The sequence below is a fragment of the Antechinus flavipes genome, chromosome 2, assembly GCF_016432865.1.
Source record: "Antechinus flavipes isolate AdamAnt ecotype Samford, QLD, Australia chromosome 2, AdamAnt_v2, whole genome shotgun sequence".
Taxonomy (NCBI): Eukaryota; Metazoa; Chordata; class Mammalia; order Dasyuromorphia; family Dasyuridae; genus Antechinus; species Antechinus flavipes.
In genome coordinates this window covers 315,090,653-315,107,296 of record NC_067399.1, presented here as the reverse complement: position 1 = coordinate 315,107,296, position 16,644 = coordinate 315,090,653, and the positions used below count along the sequence as shown (strand labels likewise).

Sequence of the window (16,644 nt, the reverse complement as noted above, 5' to 3'; positions counted from 1 at the left end):
AGGAGCGTCCTCCTCCCCGCGCGACAATGGCGGCTTTGCCTCAGGATTATGTCTCCAAGCCTGGGCATGATGACAACTCAGAGACTCCTGGCTCTGAGGGGAAAACAGCCCCACAGCCGCCTCTAGAGGATACTTTTTAGGACCGTAAAACCGAGTCCCACAGGGAGCGGGGTAGCCTTCAAGACATCAGGTTTGGGGGCTTCTCTCGGACTAAGGAAGCGTTTTCTAAAACAACCTCCTGCCGGAGGTAACTCAGGCAGAAGCTCCTTAGTTCATTAAAAGCCAGACCTGGAAGGAAACGTCTCTTACAAAGGCAGAGCTAGAGATTCCTAAGGAGACTGAGGCAGAGATTTCTCTGGGTGCCCAAGTCCAGTCCCAGAGAGTTAAAGCCAGGAAACTAAGCTTGCGGACTTAGTAGGATCTCTCAACAAACTAAACTTGAGGATTTAACAGGGTGCTGAGAAAAAGTTCCTTTCAATGGCAGAACCAAGGATTCCTAAGGAGACTGAGACAGAGACTTCTCAGAACATGGAAGTTGAGCGTCAGAAGAAAACAGAGCCAGAGATTCCAGAGGCAACTAAGCCTGGGGTAGGAATAAAACCCACATTTTGTAAGGAAAGCAAAGTAGAGTTGAAAAAATATAGGTATTCCCTTGAAAGCAGTGAGGGTGAGATAGAGGGCAAGGTTTTGGAATCCGCCACAGATGAGGAACCACAGGTGTCCTCCTCAGACAGTGCAATAGAGGCATCTAAACAACTCTTAAACCTTCAGAGGCTTTCTAAGACCAGAAGCAGGTCCTTAAAAATTCAGTCCTTACATGAGCTTAAGAAAGAAAGTATTGATGGAAAGAGATCTAAAAAAGCTAGTAAGGAAATGAAGAAAAAAGAGGTAACTGAGCCTCAACCCAGTCCAGAACCCAAGATCGAAAAAGAAGCAGAAGATAGAACTGATATTGAGAAAGAACCTTTTCACTACTTCAAATGGACCCCAGAAGATGTTGCAGAGTGGATTAGCCAACTAGGGTTTCCCCAGTACAAGGTAATAATAATTAGTTCACATTTATATATAGATTTATGGTACATAAAACACTTTCTTTTCCTGGACACTATTAATCTCCATTTTACAAATGAAAGAACACTGAATTTTACTTACTAGCACTCAATTGACTAGTAGATGAATCCAGACTCCACTCAAATCTGACTGAAAATCATAAACTCTCTTTTACAACATCTCTTTTTCTCCCATTTATCCCCCTGCATTTGACCCAGTTCTTCAGTAGAAATATAGAAATGAATATTTTTTGAATTGCATAGAGCACAAATTTGTGATTAAGAAATTTGGGTTTTAATTTTGGCCCTATCACTAACTGGATGTGTGATGTTGAAAAAATCATTTAACCATTTCTAAATTGAGAATAAATTGTTTTAAGAAATATATGTGTAAAGAACTTTAAGCTCTATAAATTCAGAGCATATTTTAGTTACTTAACTAAATTATCATTAAACAAAGTTATCCTCTAGTATCTCATTGTAATATGGAAATGACACTAGACTTTTGAAGGCTATGACAGGAAAGACAGCTTGATTTTAGTGGATAGAAGGGTTGTAACATAACTAGCTGTATGCCCTAAGGAAAATCATTTAAATTTTTTTTAAGATTTTTTTAGGGTACTAAGACTCAAGTTAAATGAAGGTTAAGTCTTCTTTGAAAATCTCCTATGGTGATGAAATCACTGGTTAGGAATAAATGTATATGCATACACACACACACACACACACACACATATACACATATATATGTATGTATGTATATGCATGTATTCACATATATAAAAATGAAACAGCTTCTACTATCTATAACAAAGTGTATAGAAGGTAATTGGAGGTGTAAGAATGAAACTAGCTAGCAACTGTGGAGATCAAGATAGGGCCTCGTAACTGATCCAGACATTCTAAGAGCAATTTGGAACTATCCCCAAAAGGGAATAAAACTACATACCTTTGAATCCAGCAGTGTTACTACTGAGTCTGTATCCCAAAGAGATCATAAAACAGGGGCATGAACCTACATGTGCAAAAATATTTATAGCAGCTCTTTTTGTGACGGCAAGGAATTAGAAATGGAATTAGAATTCCCAGTTGGGGAATGGATGAATAAGCCATGGTATATGAATGTAATGGAATTTTATTGTTCTATAAGAAATGATGAGCAGGCTGATTTTGAAAAAACCTAAAAGACTAACATAACTTGATGGTAAGTGAAGTAGAACCAGGAGAACATTATGCACATTAGTATAAGATTGTGTGATGATCAACTATGATAGATTTTGCTTTTCTCAGCAATACAATAATCTATGACAATTCTAATAGTCTTGGAATGGAAAATGACAACCAGAGAGAGGACTATGGAGACTGAATGTGGAACAAAGCTTACTATTTTCACCTTTTTTTGGTTAACTTTTTCTTTCTTATGGTTTTTCTCTTTTGTCTTTCTTTTACAACATGACTAATATGGAAATTTGTTTAAAATGATTGTACATGTATAACCTATATCAGATCATTTCCTATCTTGGAGAAGGGGAAGTTAAGGGAGGCAGGGAGAAAAAAAAATATGGAACTCAAAATCTTACAAAAATGAATGTTGAAAATTATTTTTAAATGTAATTGGAAAAATAAAATACTATTGAATGAAGAAAAAAAAGATAGGCCTCATGAAGGTTAGCTATTTCAGAACTTGTTCTATGCAGTTTCTGCCAAATGGCATATTTTCTGCACTCTACATAACAACTTATCTTCCCACTTGATATTTGCACAAGTTTGGAATTCCTTCTCAAGATCCTTCAAGGTTCAGCTCAAGTTTCTGGAATAAAAGGTCAAATAATTTACATAGATAGTCTCATTCTTGGAAGTTCTTCCCTCCCCAACAATTTTAATTAACCCAATTTAAGAATTCTCTCTCTAGTCCTATAGTAGTAATCATTTTGACATCTATTCTTCAAGATAGGTTCTTCAATGCCGTTTTCATGTTGATATAATGGCAGCTCTATGACCAAACATTTAGAAAACTCTGATTATAGTTTACATAAATATATGTGAGTAGTCAAATATGTCATAACATTCTAATTTAAAGAATAAGTAATAGAAAATTATTTTTTTAGAAAAAAGCAAAATGCTAATTCTGACAAATTATAAAGTATGAGAGGGTGATGGAAGGAATCCTCTTATTAGAAGGTTTTTTTCTTCATAATAGGATCCATCAAGGCCAAATTATCTTATTTCTAATTCCCAGTAATTATATTGTTGTATCAGCCTGAAATTATATACTTCCAGATAACCATCACAATTTGTAATTAGTATTTTGGGCCTGCTATAACTATAGCCAAATTTCTAAAAATTTTCAAATGCTAGTGATTTTATAAGTCATCACTAAAAATGAATCATTTTTGTTTATTCTTTCCACAGAGATACTACTTTAAGATTTAAAAAAAAAAAGTTTTAATGTATATTTTTAATATTTTTATATAAAATTCTTAAATTTATATATGAAAAGGCTTTTTCTTGATTCACTTGTCATACATATGTTATATCAGACATATCATATGACAACATATAGATTAAACAGGGCTTGACCTTGATTTTTTAAAGCAATTGGAATTTAACATGTGAAGAATATCCCCAAGGTATAGAAAATATATATTTTAAATTCAAATTAAAATGATGATCTTTCAAAAAATATTAGATTCATTAGGGAAATTCTAATTTTGCTGTGCAAGATAACATAAATTCTTTTTAGAAGAGTTAGAGATCAATAAAAATTATAACAGAGGGAAATAAACAAATCAAACTATGTTGCTGTAACATTAAAGAGAGAAATGAGTCCTGGCCAAATAAACTCTGTGATAATACCAAGGAAATAGGCCACAATGAGGTTGATACAAGTTATTTTCCATGAAAGGAGTTGGGGGGGCGGGGAGGGAAGGAAAAATTTTAAGTTTCTAAGAGGATAGTGAATGAATGAATTGAAACAATTATTAAGTTCTCGATTATGTAAGGGAAACCACAGGGTGCAGTAAATAAAGCATTTACAACTAGAAAGATTCAGCTTCATGAATTCAAATCTGGCCTAAGACACTAGCTGGGTAATCCTAGGCAAGTTACTTCACCCCATTTATCTCAGTTTCTTGTCTATTAAATGAGCTAAAGGAGGTGATGAATCCCTCCAATATTCTGCCAAAAAAAGCCCAAATGGGGTCATGGAGAGCCTGACAAGACTGAAAAACAACTTTAACAACAACTAATGTACAAAGCACTGTACTAAGTGATGGGGATACAAATAGAAATGTACCCACTAGTTTAGTATTTGTCATTGTGTAGTTCTTAGCACAATAATTGTACTATGTTGTTTAGGAGAAATTAGAGCAAATAAGAATCTACCACAGAATGGGGAAGAGCATCAGAATTAGGGACTGAGGTATTGGAAGGAGGGAGGAAGTAAAAATTATAGCCCTTTGGACATAGTTCCAAATTGTTCTAATCAGTAGTGATTTAGAGTATTTTTTCATATGATTGAAAATGGTTGGAATTTCTTCATTTAACCTTTGACCATTTAAAAATTACAGAATGGCTTGTATTCTTATATATTTGAGTCAATTTTCTATATATTTTAGAAGTGAGGCTTTTATCAGAACTCTTGAATGTAAACATTTTTTCCAAGTTTTCTGCTTCCCTTCTAATCTTGACTGCATTGGTTTTGTTTGTACAAACCTTTTAAATTTAATATAATCAAAATTATCGATTTTGCATTTTATAATGTTCTCTAGTTCTTTTTTGCCCATAAATTCCTTCCTTCTCCACATAGCTGAGAGGTGGACTTTCCCTTGTGTTCCTAATTTATTTATAGTATCACACTTTATGTCTAAATCACGACCCCATTTCGACCTTATTTTGGTATAGGGTGCTAGTGTTAGTCAATTCCTAGCTTCTACCATACTATTTTCAAATTTTCCCAGCAATTTTTGTCAAATAGTGAGTTCTTATCCCAGAAACTGGAGTCTTTGGGTTTATCAAACACTAGATTACTATAGTCATTGACTAAGGTCAAACATTTTAATACATACTTTGTAAGAAATCATATATATCTTTTTTTTTTTTTTGAAATCATATATATCTTGAAACAACAACTGATTATAAGTTTTCAGGTTAAAAAAATAATCCTCAATTCCTTTTCCTCATTGTTATCTTAAGCAGAGTTAATTTTCTTTTCCTTCAGTTTATCAAAATGTTATTTGAGATTCTATAGTTCTCCTTCAGTTTAAAAACTGATTGTGGAATAAAAAAATAATGATTGTAGCATGAAAGAAGAATCAACCTGCATTTTTTTCTTTTCTTTTTTTTTTTTTTTCTTTTCTTTTTTTTGCCGAGACAGTTGGGGTTTAAGTGACTTGCCCAGCGTCATACAGTTAGGAAGTGTTAAGTGTCTGAAGTCAAATTTGAACTTAGGTCCTCCTGACTTCAGGGCTGGTACTGTATCCACTGCATCACCTAACTGCCCCTAAACCTGCATTTTTAAAGGGAAGTTTGACCTTTTATCAGATAGCTAAGCCTAATTGAAAAAAAATGTAATTACAGTGGAAAATAAAGCTTACTTTTCTAAGCATAGGATTGGAAACAATCATGATTTCTATTTCTTTCTTTTACTGCCTGCAGTACATCTTTCAAGTGACATTCTTGTTGTACTGACAGGAATGTTTTACAACAAATTTCATCAATGGCCGAAAACTCATCCATGTTAATTGTTCAAACCTTCCTCAGATGGGGATAACAGATTTTGAGGACATGAAGGTGAGCAATTCCTTTATAATATATCTGAAATTAGTTGACTATCATCTTTCTTCAAAATTGATCCCTTCGAAGCAACAAACTGGGAAAACATCTTCACAAGTTAAAGGTTCTGATAAAGGCCTCATTTCCAAAATCTATAGAGAACTGACTCAAATTTATAAGAAATCAAGCCATTCTCCAATTGATAAATGGTCAAAGGATATGAACAGACAATTTTCAGATGATGAAATTGAAACTATTACCTCTCATATGAGTGTTCCAAATCATTATTGATCAGAGAAATGCAAATTAAGACAACTCTGAGATACCACTACACACCTGTCAGATTGGCTAAGATGACAGGAAAAAATAACAATGAATGTTGGAGGGGATGCGGGAAAACGGGGACACTGATGCATTGTTGGTGGAGTTGTGAACGAATCCAACCATTCTGGAGAGCAATCTGGAATTATGCCCAAAAAGTTATCAAACTGTGCATACCCTTTGATCCAGCAGTGTTACTTCTGGGCTTGTATCCCAAAGAAATACTAAAGAAGGGAAAGGGACTTTTTTGTGCCAAAATGTTTGTGGCAGCCCTGTTTGTAGTGGCTAGAAACTGGAAATTGAATGGATGCCCATCAATTGGAGAATGGCTGGGTAAATTGTGGTATATGAATGTTATGGAATATTATTGTTCTGTAAGAAATGACCAGCAGGATGAATACAGAGAGGCTTGGAGAGACTTGCATGAACTGATGCTAAGTGAAATGAGCAGAACCAGGAGATCATTATACACTTAGACAATGATATTGTATGAGGTTGTATTCTGATGGAGGTGGATTTCTTTGACAAAGAGACCTAACTGAGTTTCAATTGATAAATGATCGACAGTAGCAGCTACACCCAAAGAAAGAACACTGGAAAACGAATGTGAACTATTTGCATTTTTGTTTTTTTTCCCGGGTTATTTTTACCTTCTGAATCCAATTCTCCCTGTGCAACAAGAGAACTGTTCGGTTCTGCAAACATATATTGTATCTGCAACATATCTAACATATATAGGACTGCTTGCCATCTAGGAGAGGGGGTGAAGGGAGGGAGGGGAAAAATCGGAACAGAAGTGAGTGCAAGGGATAATGTTGTAAAAAAAAATTACCCTGGCATGGATTCTGTCAATATAAAGTTATTATAAAATAAAATAAAATATTAAAAAAAATTGATCCCTTCTTCCCGACTTTTCCTTATTTCTCTAAATTGGATACCTTCATGCTTCTGAATCTTCCAAGGTAAAAACCTGTCATCCTTGAATCTTTCCTCTACTCTGCTTCTCATTTATTATATTCTCTAAACTTTTCTATTTTGAACTTCATCACCCAAATTCATCCCCTTATCATTTCATTCCAGGATTGTTTAATATCTTAAGTGGTTTTCCTATTTTCCCTTATTTTCCTTTCAATCTACTTAAAAACTACTAAAAATACTTGTTACTCCTATCCTATCTTAGTGCTTTCCACGGCTCCCAACTCTCTACATAATTACTATAGTCATTGACATTATCAGACATATTATTTTAATACATATTTTGTTTGTAAGAAGTCATATATACATTATATATGTAGACTTTGTATGTGTACCTTGTAGACTCTCCACAAACAGGCCCCAACCTGATTTTCCTAAATAATAGAATTACAGAGTTGGAAGAAATCACAAAGGCCAATCTAGTTAAATCTTTAGCCTAAATATGTAACATATATAAACATATAACAACTAGGAAAAACAGTCATCTTACTGCTCCCCTACATGCAGGCTATGCATAGCTATATTACTCTATCTCTCAAAAATACTTTTTATATTTGTACTCTGCTTTTGTTTATATCATTCTCCTCCTCTAGACTGACCTCTCTATTCCTTTCTACCTATCTGAATTTTCTCCATCCAAACTCATCTCATCCAATAAAGCCTGCCTTAGCAACCCCAATTTATATACTCTTTTCCTTTGAACACTTATAGTGCTCATTTAAGAATATGCTGTATTTTGCTTATATTATTTTATGTATATTTGTCTTTTCTCTACAAGATTATAAGCAACCTAACGAGACAGGGTCTGTGTTTTATCCTTCTTCGTAACCCTCTCAGCATCTTGCTCAGTACTCTGTTTATAATTTGTATTTAACAAATATTTTTTAATTGTTTTAAGGAAGAAAATCAGAACACAGTTGCATGTTTCTTTAACTCATTCCAAGCAGGGCCAAATAATGTTTGTAGAAGCAACAGACCTAGATTGTAAAATAAGAAGAAGAGCAAAGGGAAAAAAGAGGGGGAAAGAACTAGAAAAGAGGTATATATGATATGGAGTAAGTAGGTAGAACTGTGCATAGAGCTGATCTTGGAGTCTGGATTTTCTGAATCCAGAAAAAAAAAAAACTGGATTTAAATCCAGTCTCATTACCTGTATGACCTTGGGCAAATCACTCAATCTCACTTAATCTGTTTGCCAACATGTAAAATAAGGTTAATATCAACTTCACAGGATTGTTGTACAGATAAAATGAGATAATTCATGTAAAAATAAGGTAAATTTTAAAAGATTATATAGCTAGCAATTAGCACAGTGTAGTGACTTAATCAACAGCTTACCTCAGGTGACACTTAGGACTACTCTGGCCTAAGACTCTGGTCCAAATGATATTGCTAAGATGGTTAGGGAATGGCAACTAGTGATATCCACACTCTGATTACTGACATCTGGAAGGAGAAAACTACTATAAGCACAAACAACTACTTCTGTTGCCAGTGGAGCTGCTCAACAAATGTCATTTGATCATAAAACAGTGTAGTTTTCACAAGTAGATCCTAAATTTGATGCTAGTGGAATGACCCTGAGAAAAATAACTTAATCTCTCTCAGCCTAAGATTTTAAGTTTGTTTGTTTTTTTTTTTTTAATTTCTAAAATGAGGGAGGTTAGACGATTATGGACTAAGGTCTCTTCCAAAAGAATTCTGGTTGTATATTAATTTTTTGGCCATAGTTACAGGAATATTTCAATCACTGGAAAGGAAAAGATATTGCTTTTTGAGTATAAAAACAATAGTATGATCATCATTATCTATTGTTTCTAATTAAGCTGATAACTGAACTTATAAAGAATCAGTTTAGACAAATTGTTGTGATTTTTTTCCCCAAAATGGAAACAAACTTCTTCATTTTTTATTTTAAATTTATTTAAAAAACAGAACAAGAAAAACAAGGAATATAAAACAAAAGAAAACATTGTCATGTGCATAGCAGAACATCAAGAAGGATTTAAAATATATATAAACAAATTATCAGATCAAGAAAGTGTGTGTGTGTGTGTGTGTGTGTATATAATGGCAAAGAAGAACCCCACGATAGAAACATTCTATGCCATATATATAATATGTAGAAGAAATTATATTCATGAGTGTCTATCTTTTCTTTTCTTCCTTGTAAATTGTTCTTTGTTCTCTGCTGCTCACCTTTTTTATTTTATTATTTTCCCCCTTTTTGTCCTCCCCCATCCCAAGCAGGCTATAATTAAGAAAGTATATATTTATATATACCTATGCAGATATATACATACATATATACACATCCCCACACATACACACATACACATATCTTTCTTATCCCTGCTGACACTATTACTTAACCTCCCCCCACCCATGTCTTCTTCCCACATCCTTTGCTTCTCCATCACCCCATCCTTATTTCTTCATAAATTTTGGAGGGTGTTATACTCTCCATGGTATAAATGTAGTCTTGCCTATTTAACCCATTCCCGATGTGAGTAGATTTTCAGAACTGTGAGCCCTCCCCCCAATATCTTTACACAGTCTTATTTATATATAATAGTATATTTGTAAAAAATATGCTATTTTTACCTTAACTCTGCCCTGATCTTTCTTGTTTTAAAATTTTATTTATTTCTTTTATAACTTTTGTTTACAAGTTATATGCATGGGGGTAATTTTACAGCATTGACAATTGCCAAATCTTTTGTTCTACTTTTTCCCCTCCTTCCCCCCCAATTCCTCCCCCCAATGGCAAGTTGGCCAATACATGTTAAATATGTTTAAGTATAAATTAAATACAACATAAGTATACATGTCTTACTTAACAGTTATTTTGCTGTACAGAAAGAATCGGACTTTGAAATAGTATACTATTAGCCTTTGAAGGAAATAAAAAATGCAGGCAGATAAAAATGTAGGGATTGGGAATTCTGTGTAATGGTTCATAGTCATCTCCCAGAGTTCTTTCACTGGGTGTAGCTGGTTCAGTTCATTACTACTCTATTGGAACCGATTTGGTTCATCTCATTGTTGAAGGAGGGCCACTTCCACCTGATCTTTCTTTTTGAATGCCTTATTGTTAATGTCAATATTAAACTTATGGTATTCATTTCTCATGTAAAAAAAACATAAACAATTTGTCCATGTTGAGTTCTTTGAAATTGATGTTTGATATTGGTTCTTATATGTTAAATTGTCTATTAAGTTTGGGCTTGGTTGATAGAAAGTGCTGAAAATCTGCAAGTTCATTGAATGCTCATTTTTTTCTCATTCAGTATTACAGATAATTTTGCTGGATATGATATTTTTGACCATAGGCCTAGTTCTTTTGATTGTTGGTAGATATGATTCCAGGACTCGTTTTTATTGTGACTGCTGATAAGTCCTATTCAATTCTAATTGTAGCTCCAGCATATTTGAATTGTTTTTAACTTGCTTCTTGCAAAATTTTCTCTCTTATCTGGGGGTTTCGAAATTTGGCAATAATATTCCTATGTGTTTTCACAAAGTATCTCTTTGAGGGAGGTGATCAGTGGATTTTTTTTTTTAATTTCTACTTTACCCTTATGGGTAATTTTCTTGGACTATTTCTTGCATTATTGTGTCAAAGTTCGTTTTTTGGTCACAACTTTCAGGTACTCCAATTTTTCTTATATTTTCTATTCTTGATCTGTTCTCTAGACCTGTTGTTTTTCTTATAAGATGTTCGCATTCTGTTCCATTTTTTCTTTCTTTATAATCTGTTTTGTTATTCTTAATCTTTTAAAGTTTCACTGGCTTCCCCTTGCCCAATTCTAATTTTCAGAGTTATTTTTGTTTTTGAGACTCTTATCTCCTTTTCTAATTGATTAACTATTTTCATAATTTGTTTTTCTTGGATGGATTTGTTTTTGTTTTTCCTCAATGTCTTTTATTTGATTTTTAAATTCTTTTTCGAATTCTTCTATAAATTCTCTCTGGGGAAAGGAACTATTTCATTTATTCTTTGGAGTAGAAGCTTTTTTTTAATTCATTGTCCTCCTCTAAAGATGTACCCCAGTCTTTCCTGATACCCCATAGAATGTTTCTATCATGGGGGTTCTTCTTTGCCAGTTCATGTTTTTTTTTTTTTAAATAAAATTCAGCAAGGACAAATATATGCATTTTTACATGGAAATGTATACCATATGTTTAAAATTGACAGCAGTAATTGGGGGTAGCTCAAAAGAAAGATATTAGGACAGAGCTAAATATGATCTGACTCTATAAAGCAAAACTGTCTAGGAATAGGTAAAAATAATAATTATATGATTGAGGTACAGAGGAAGAACCAACACAGAGATATTAGAGGGGGGAGGAGAGCTGATAGTTTTGAAAATCTATTATAATCTTAAGTACTTCTAATCCTGGGGTGGGAGGATACATTATTTCAGCTCTCCCCTCTGACTAGGAACCCCATATCAAGAGCTGCACCCTCCAGCAAGTGCCTAGAACCAGAAGCATCCTTGCCCCACTACCTCTGCATTCAGTGGGTGTTGGTTCCTTCTCATACCCAGCTGGCCTAAAGGGGTCCCCACTTGGTGTTTCTATGGAGATAGCCTGGAGGTGTTGGCATTTCACATAGGTTAATCCCCAGTCCTGGGTCTTTCTTCAGATCTTCTCAGTACCCAGAGGGACCCCTGTTCTGTCCCAATTCATGATTTTTCATTAGTTTACGTTTGCCCTGAGGTACAAATTTATTCTATTTGTGGGGAAATCTAGAGAGCTTGAAATTTGTCAACCTACTCTGCCTCTTCCCAGAATCCTCCTCAAACTTCTTAATAAGATTTTGAAAAGTTCAGTGCTGCTCATGAGAAAGTATTACTAACATGCTCATTTTGTAAAGCAGGCTAAGATACTCTTTATATTGATTTTCCATAGTAGTAGATTTTTTGTTTTTACATCACTTCATTTCCAAATATATCCCTCTGGCCCCTGCTCAAGTGGTTATCCCTTCTAATAGAGCATCAAAAAGAGAAGAAAAAAGTTCAAAAAATAAAACATCAACTAAATCTGATAGTATATGCATTGTTCTACATCTCCTGGTGGCACTTCATCAGGGAAGGAAATCTCTTTAGTGACACATTTGGTCAAGATATTTTATTTTGTTGTGGGTAACAGTATATATTGTGTTGTAGATAATATCGTGTAAATAATTTTTCTGATTTTGCTGACTTCACTTGATGATATTCTTTCAAATTAGTTTTTCTGTGCTTTTCTGGATTATTCATATTCCCTGTCATTTATAGTATAGATGTTCCATTACATTCATAGTACCAAAATTTATTTAGCCATTCTCCACAAAATGGTAATCATGTTGTTTCTAGTTCTTTGCTACCACAAAAAAAAATTCTTGAATGTTTGGAGATACATGAAATCTATATTTCTATCTTTAATTGTGATATAATTGTGATATAGAGAGGTCTCTGTGTCAAAATATGTGAATATTTTAGTCTTTTTTTTAAAAAAGCACAATTCTAAATTATTTTTCAGAATAGTTGTACTGGTTCGCAGTTCTCCTAACAGTATAATAGTGTGAGGCTTTTCAGATTTTCTGTTTGTAAACCTATGCTAGATAGTAGAAGAGACAGAAAGATGGTGAATAAGAGACAACTGTCATCCTCATGGAGATTATGACCTAATAGGATCATATAAATCTAGACACATATAACTATAATACATAACAGTAGACAAAAATGAATAATAGAGAATCCCAGATGTTGAACAAGGTTTTGGGACTGGGAGTAGAGAATCAGGAAAGACTTAATAGAAAAGATGGCAATTGAGCTGAGCCGTAAAGGATGTGAATAGGATTTCAAAAAATGGATATAGGAAGGGAATACATTCCCAGCATAGGGGATTTCATAAGCAAAAGCCTTGAGAAAAAGAAAGGTACAAAAAGAAGGAAAATGATCCACTTTTTCTGATGTTGAAAAGGTACGATGGTACCAAATTGTGAGCAATCTCAAATGTCAGGTTAAGGAGTTCAGACTTTCTTTATGAAATATTAGGAAGCATTGGAAGAAAACTATGAAGACTGAATGTGGATCAAAGCATACTATTTTTCCTTTTTTTTTTCTTCTTGTGGTTTTTCCTTTTGTTCTGATTTTTCTTTTCTAACATGACTTATAGTCATTTCCTTATATGGAAATATATTAAAAATGAATGTAGACATATAACCTATATCAGTTTACTTGCTAGCAGAATGGGGGAGAGGAAGGAAGGAAAAAATTGGAATTCAAAATCTTATAAAAGTGAAAATTGAAAACCATCTTTATGTGTAATTTAAAAATATATATTATTAAAATAAAAATTTTTTAAAGAATCATTGGAAGGTTTTAAGCAGAAGATTGACATGACCAAATATACATAAGGTATATTAATTTGTTATTGGTATGAAAGGGCAAATGCTAAGTAAGCAAGAGGGTTTAGGAGACTTATTAAAAGACAAAAGTGAATTGGGTAAGAAACCACCTTTTTTCACTCAAGTAGAGGAAGAAGATATCAGAAACCACTAGATCTTATTTCCTAGTTTTATTGAGATAGAACTTTGGTAAGAAGCAATTTTTATTCTAAAAAATTGTTGGGATACAAACAGCCCGATACTTTGATTTGTCAGGTCTATGTTAATAGAGCATAGATAATTACACTGAAGCTCATATAGGTTATGTGGCCCTTTTACAGGCAACTTGGAATTAGTTCTTCAATACCTCCAATATTAGAATATACTACATTTGATTCTATAAGACATAAAGTAGGCATCTGGCCATTTTGATAAATTGATCACCTTAAACACGAGACCAACACATACATACAAAATGAATAAATAAGAGAACCCTAATTCACAGCCATTGAGAAAGGAAAGGAGATTCAAGAGTCAAAATGGGTTGGGGGTTTTGAGTTCCCTTCCAAAGGAGAGGGAATTTGAGGCATTGGTAGGAGCCACATTTATTTGGCTTTTCTTCCTTTTTCTACAAATGCCAAAATGTAAAATGATTAACCTGGAGAAGTCAAATGGGAGATTTCAAGTTCTGCTTTACTAGCTTTTGTGATCTTGAATAAGTCAATTAACTTCCATGAGCCTCAGTTTCCCCATAATGTAAAATGATCAGTCTAGACAACTTCCAAGACTGTATATATACACACATACACACACACACACACACACACACACACACACACACACACACACACCATGAACAGTATATAGTATCCTTCAAAATTTATGAAAAAAGAGGGGAGGGAATAGGATAAGGTTGGGGTATATAGATGATTATATAGATTTATAGCAGTGGGATACAGTAAAGTGGGAAAAATGGCAAAAGGATAAGATGGGGCACAGAAGGGTGTTTTTATTAAAGGGAGTGGGATAAGATTATAGATTAATGGGAATTGACAAAAAGAGAAAAAAGTTGTGGAGGGAGAATATAAGGGAGGAAGCATAGGTGGGGGAGAGGTTTAATAATAACAAGGCAAATTAAGGAGTAGAATTAAAGTAAAGTTAGTAGGGATAGGAAATAAGAGATGCAAACAAGGATCAGGAGAAGAATTCATTAGAAAATAAAAGTAGGACACTTATTGATTTCAAAAGTCAAATCAAGAGAGAAATGAAGCCTGTTTGCCTTAGTTTCCTCATTTTTAAAAAAATTAGCAGGATAAGAAAATGGCAGTACTCCAGTATCTTTGCAAAAAAAAAAAAATTTCACATGGGATCACAGAGTTTGGGCACAACAGAGACTACTAAACAAAAATATCAAAAAGGGAAAGGACTTATTTATACAAAATATTTATAGCAATATACAGATTTCTCAAGAGATAAATATAATCTAGTACTCTTATCTCTCTGAGGATTTGCCACATTTTGTGCTGATCCACACAAATGCTTTAGTCTAGTCAATGAAGTAAAAGTAGATGTTTTTCTGGAACTCCATAATCTAATGAATGTTGGCAATTTGGTCTTTAGTTCCTCTGCCTCTTTGAAACCAGCCTGCTCTTCTAGTATTGTTAAAGCCTAGTTTGCAGAATTAAGTTTACTCTTGCTGATGTGTGAAGTGACCATAATTGTTCAGTATTTTGAACATTCCTTGGCATTGCCCTTTTTTAGGATTGGTACATAAACTGATCTTTTCTAATGCAGAAGTCAGTTGTTTTCTCCAAATTTACTGGCATGTTGAGTGCAGCATTTAAATGCTACCCATCTCCAGATAGATTACTTATGAACTCCAAATTCAGATCGAAGCATACTTTTAATTTTTTTATTTTTATTGTTTTATTTTCTTTTGCAAGTTGGGTGATATGGAAATTTTTTATACCTCATATGTATAATCAAAAACAAATTGCTTGCCTTCTTGAGAATGGGGAGAGATGGAAAGGAAGGAGAAAATTTGAAAATCAAAATTTTAAAAAAATTTTACATGTAATTGGGAATCAGGAGAAATATTTCAATTAAATTTTTAAAAGAATAACTGGAAAGATTACATTCTTTCAAAGACAGTTTTGCAGATAGGCTAAAAAGTTAATGTGAGCAAAAAGTGTTTACTTGTTTCAAAAGTAATTTTTAAATTTTTGCCACTCCAGTAATTTCTTTAGTTCTAATAACTGATATTAATTTTTTAGTTGTAAGTTGACTTTATTTCTCACAGGTAGGCCTGTTGTTTGAATAGGGTCCAGAGATAATTTGCACTGAGATATCTGTGGCTCCTGCCCTGAAATATTACATGGACATTATAGTTGTTAAATTGTTAAGCTGCTCACCTGAGACATGAACTCATCTGGTACCATCTAATGCTGGGGAATAGAAAAATCTGATAAGTAGTGCTTTGAGATTCTTTTTATATTTTGTTGTGAATTTCTCTTAGAAAATTGTCAATTTATGGTAAGAACAGGCCATTTCTTTTGATATGTTTTTGATATGTTGCATCATCATAATTTCATGTAGAAATAACTTGATGATTTAGGTTTAGAGAGGTATAGGAAATCTAGAGGAGTATTTTTTATTTAGTTACACTTAAAGTTAGAACAGTTGTCTCATTAAAAAACATTTTTCTTGGATTTCAGGTGATTTCACGTCATACACGGGAACTACTTGGAATTGAAGAACCATTATTCAGTCGCAGTATTTCCCTTCCCTACAGAGACACCATCGGCTTATTTTTGGAACGAAAAGCTCGTACTGGGAAAAAAGCTGATGCTTTGACCCTATCTCAGTTTGTCGAAGATGCAAAGTTAGAGGACTATGTTCCTGATGAAAAGAAAGTTGATCCCCAACAACCAAAAAAAAAACCCTATTCACTTAGTTTAAAAGATCAAGTTAAATTAATATAGAAGTGGATTTCTGCTCCCGCCCCCCAAACAAGGATTCAAGAGTCAAAACTATTGGTTCTTTTCCTAGTTCTACTACTGATTCATTACATCTGCTGTGTGATATTTTATTCTTTATAGTGAAGATCATAATACATAAAATTGATTTAATTGCATCAGGGAAATTATGATG

At 33.6% G+C, this 16,644-nt stretch overlaps 1 protein-coding gene across 2 annotated transcripts; it reads left to right on the top strand.

Moving 5' to 3' along the window:
- Nucleotides 1-16: 16 nt before the first annotated feature.
- SAMD15 (sterile alpha motif domain containing 15) lies at nucleotides 17-16,622 on the top strand. Of its 2 annotated transcripts, XM_051977516.1 has the most exons (3): nucleotides 17-1,038; nucleotides 5,742-5,840; nucleotides 16,209-16,622. In XM_051977516.1, exons 1-3 carry the CDS (start codon nucleotides 478-480, stop codon nucleotides 16,473-16,475), a joined length of 927 nt encoding a protein of 308 aa, XP_051833476.1. In that variant the 5' UTR covers nucleotides 17-477; the 3' UTR covers nucleotides 16,476-16,622. The 2 variants fall into 2 exon arrangements, with proteins under 2 accessions (XP_051833476.1, XP_051833477.1); XM_051977517.1 differs by lacking the exon at nucleotides 5,742-5,840.
- The last annotated feature ends 22 nt before the right edge of the window (nucleotides 16,623-16,644 follow it).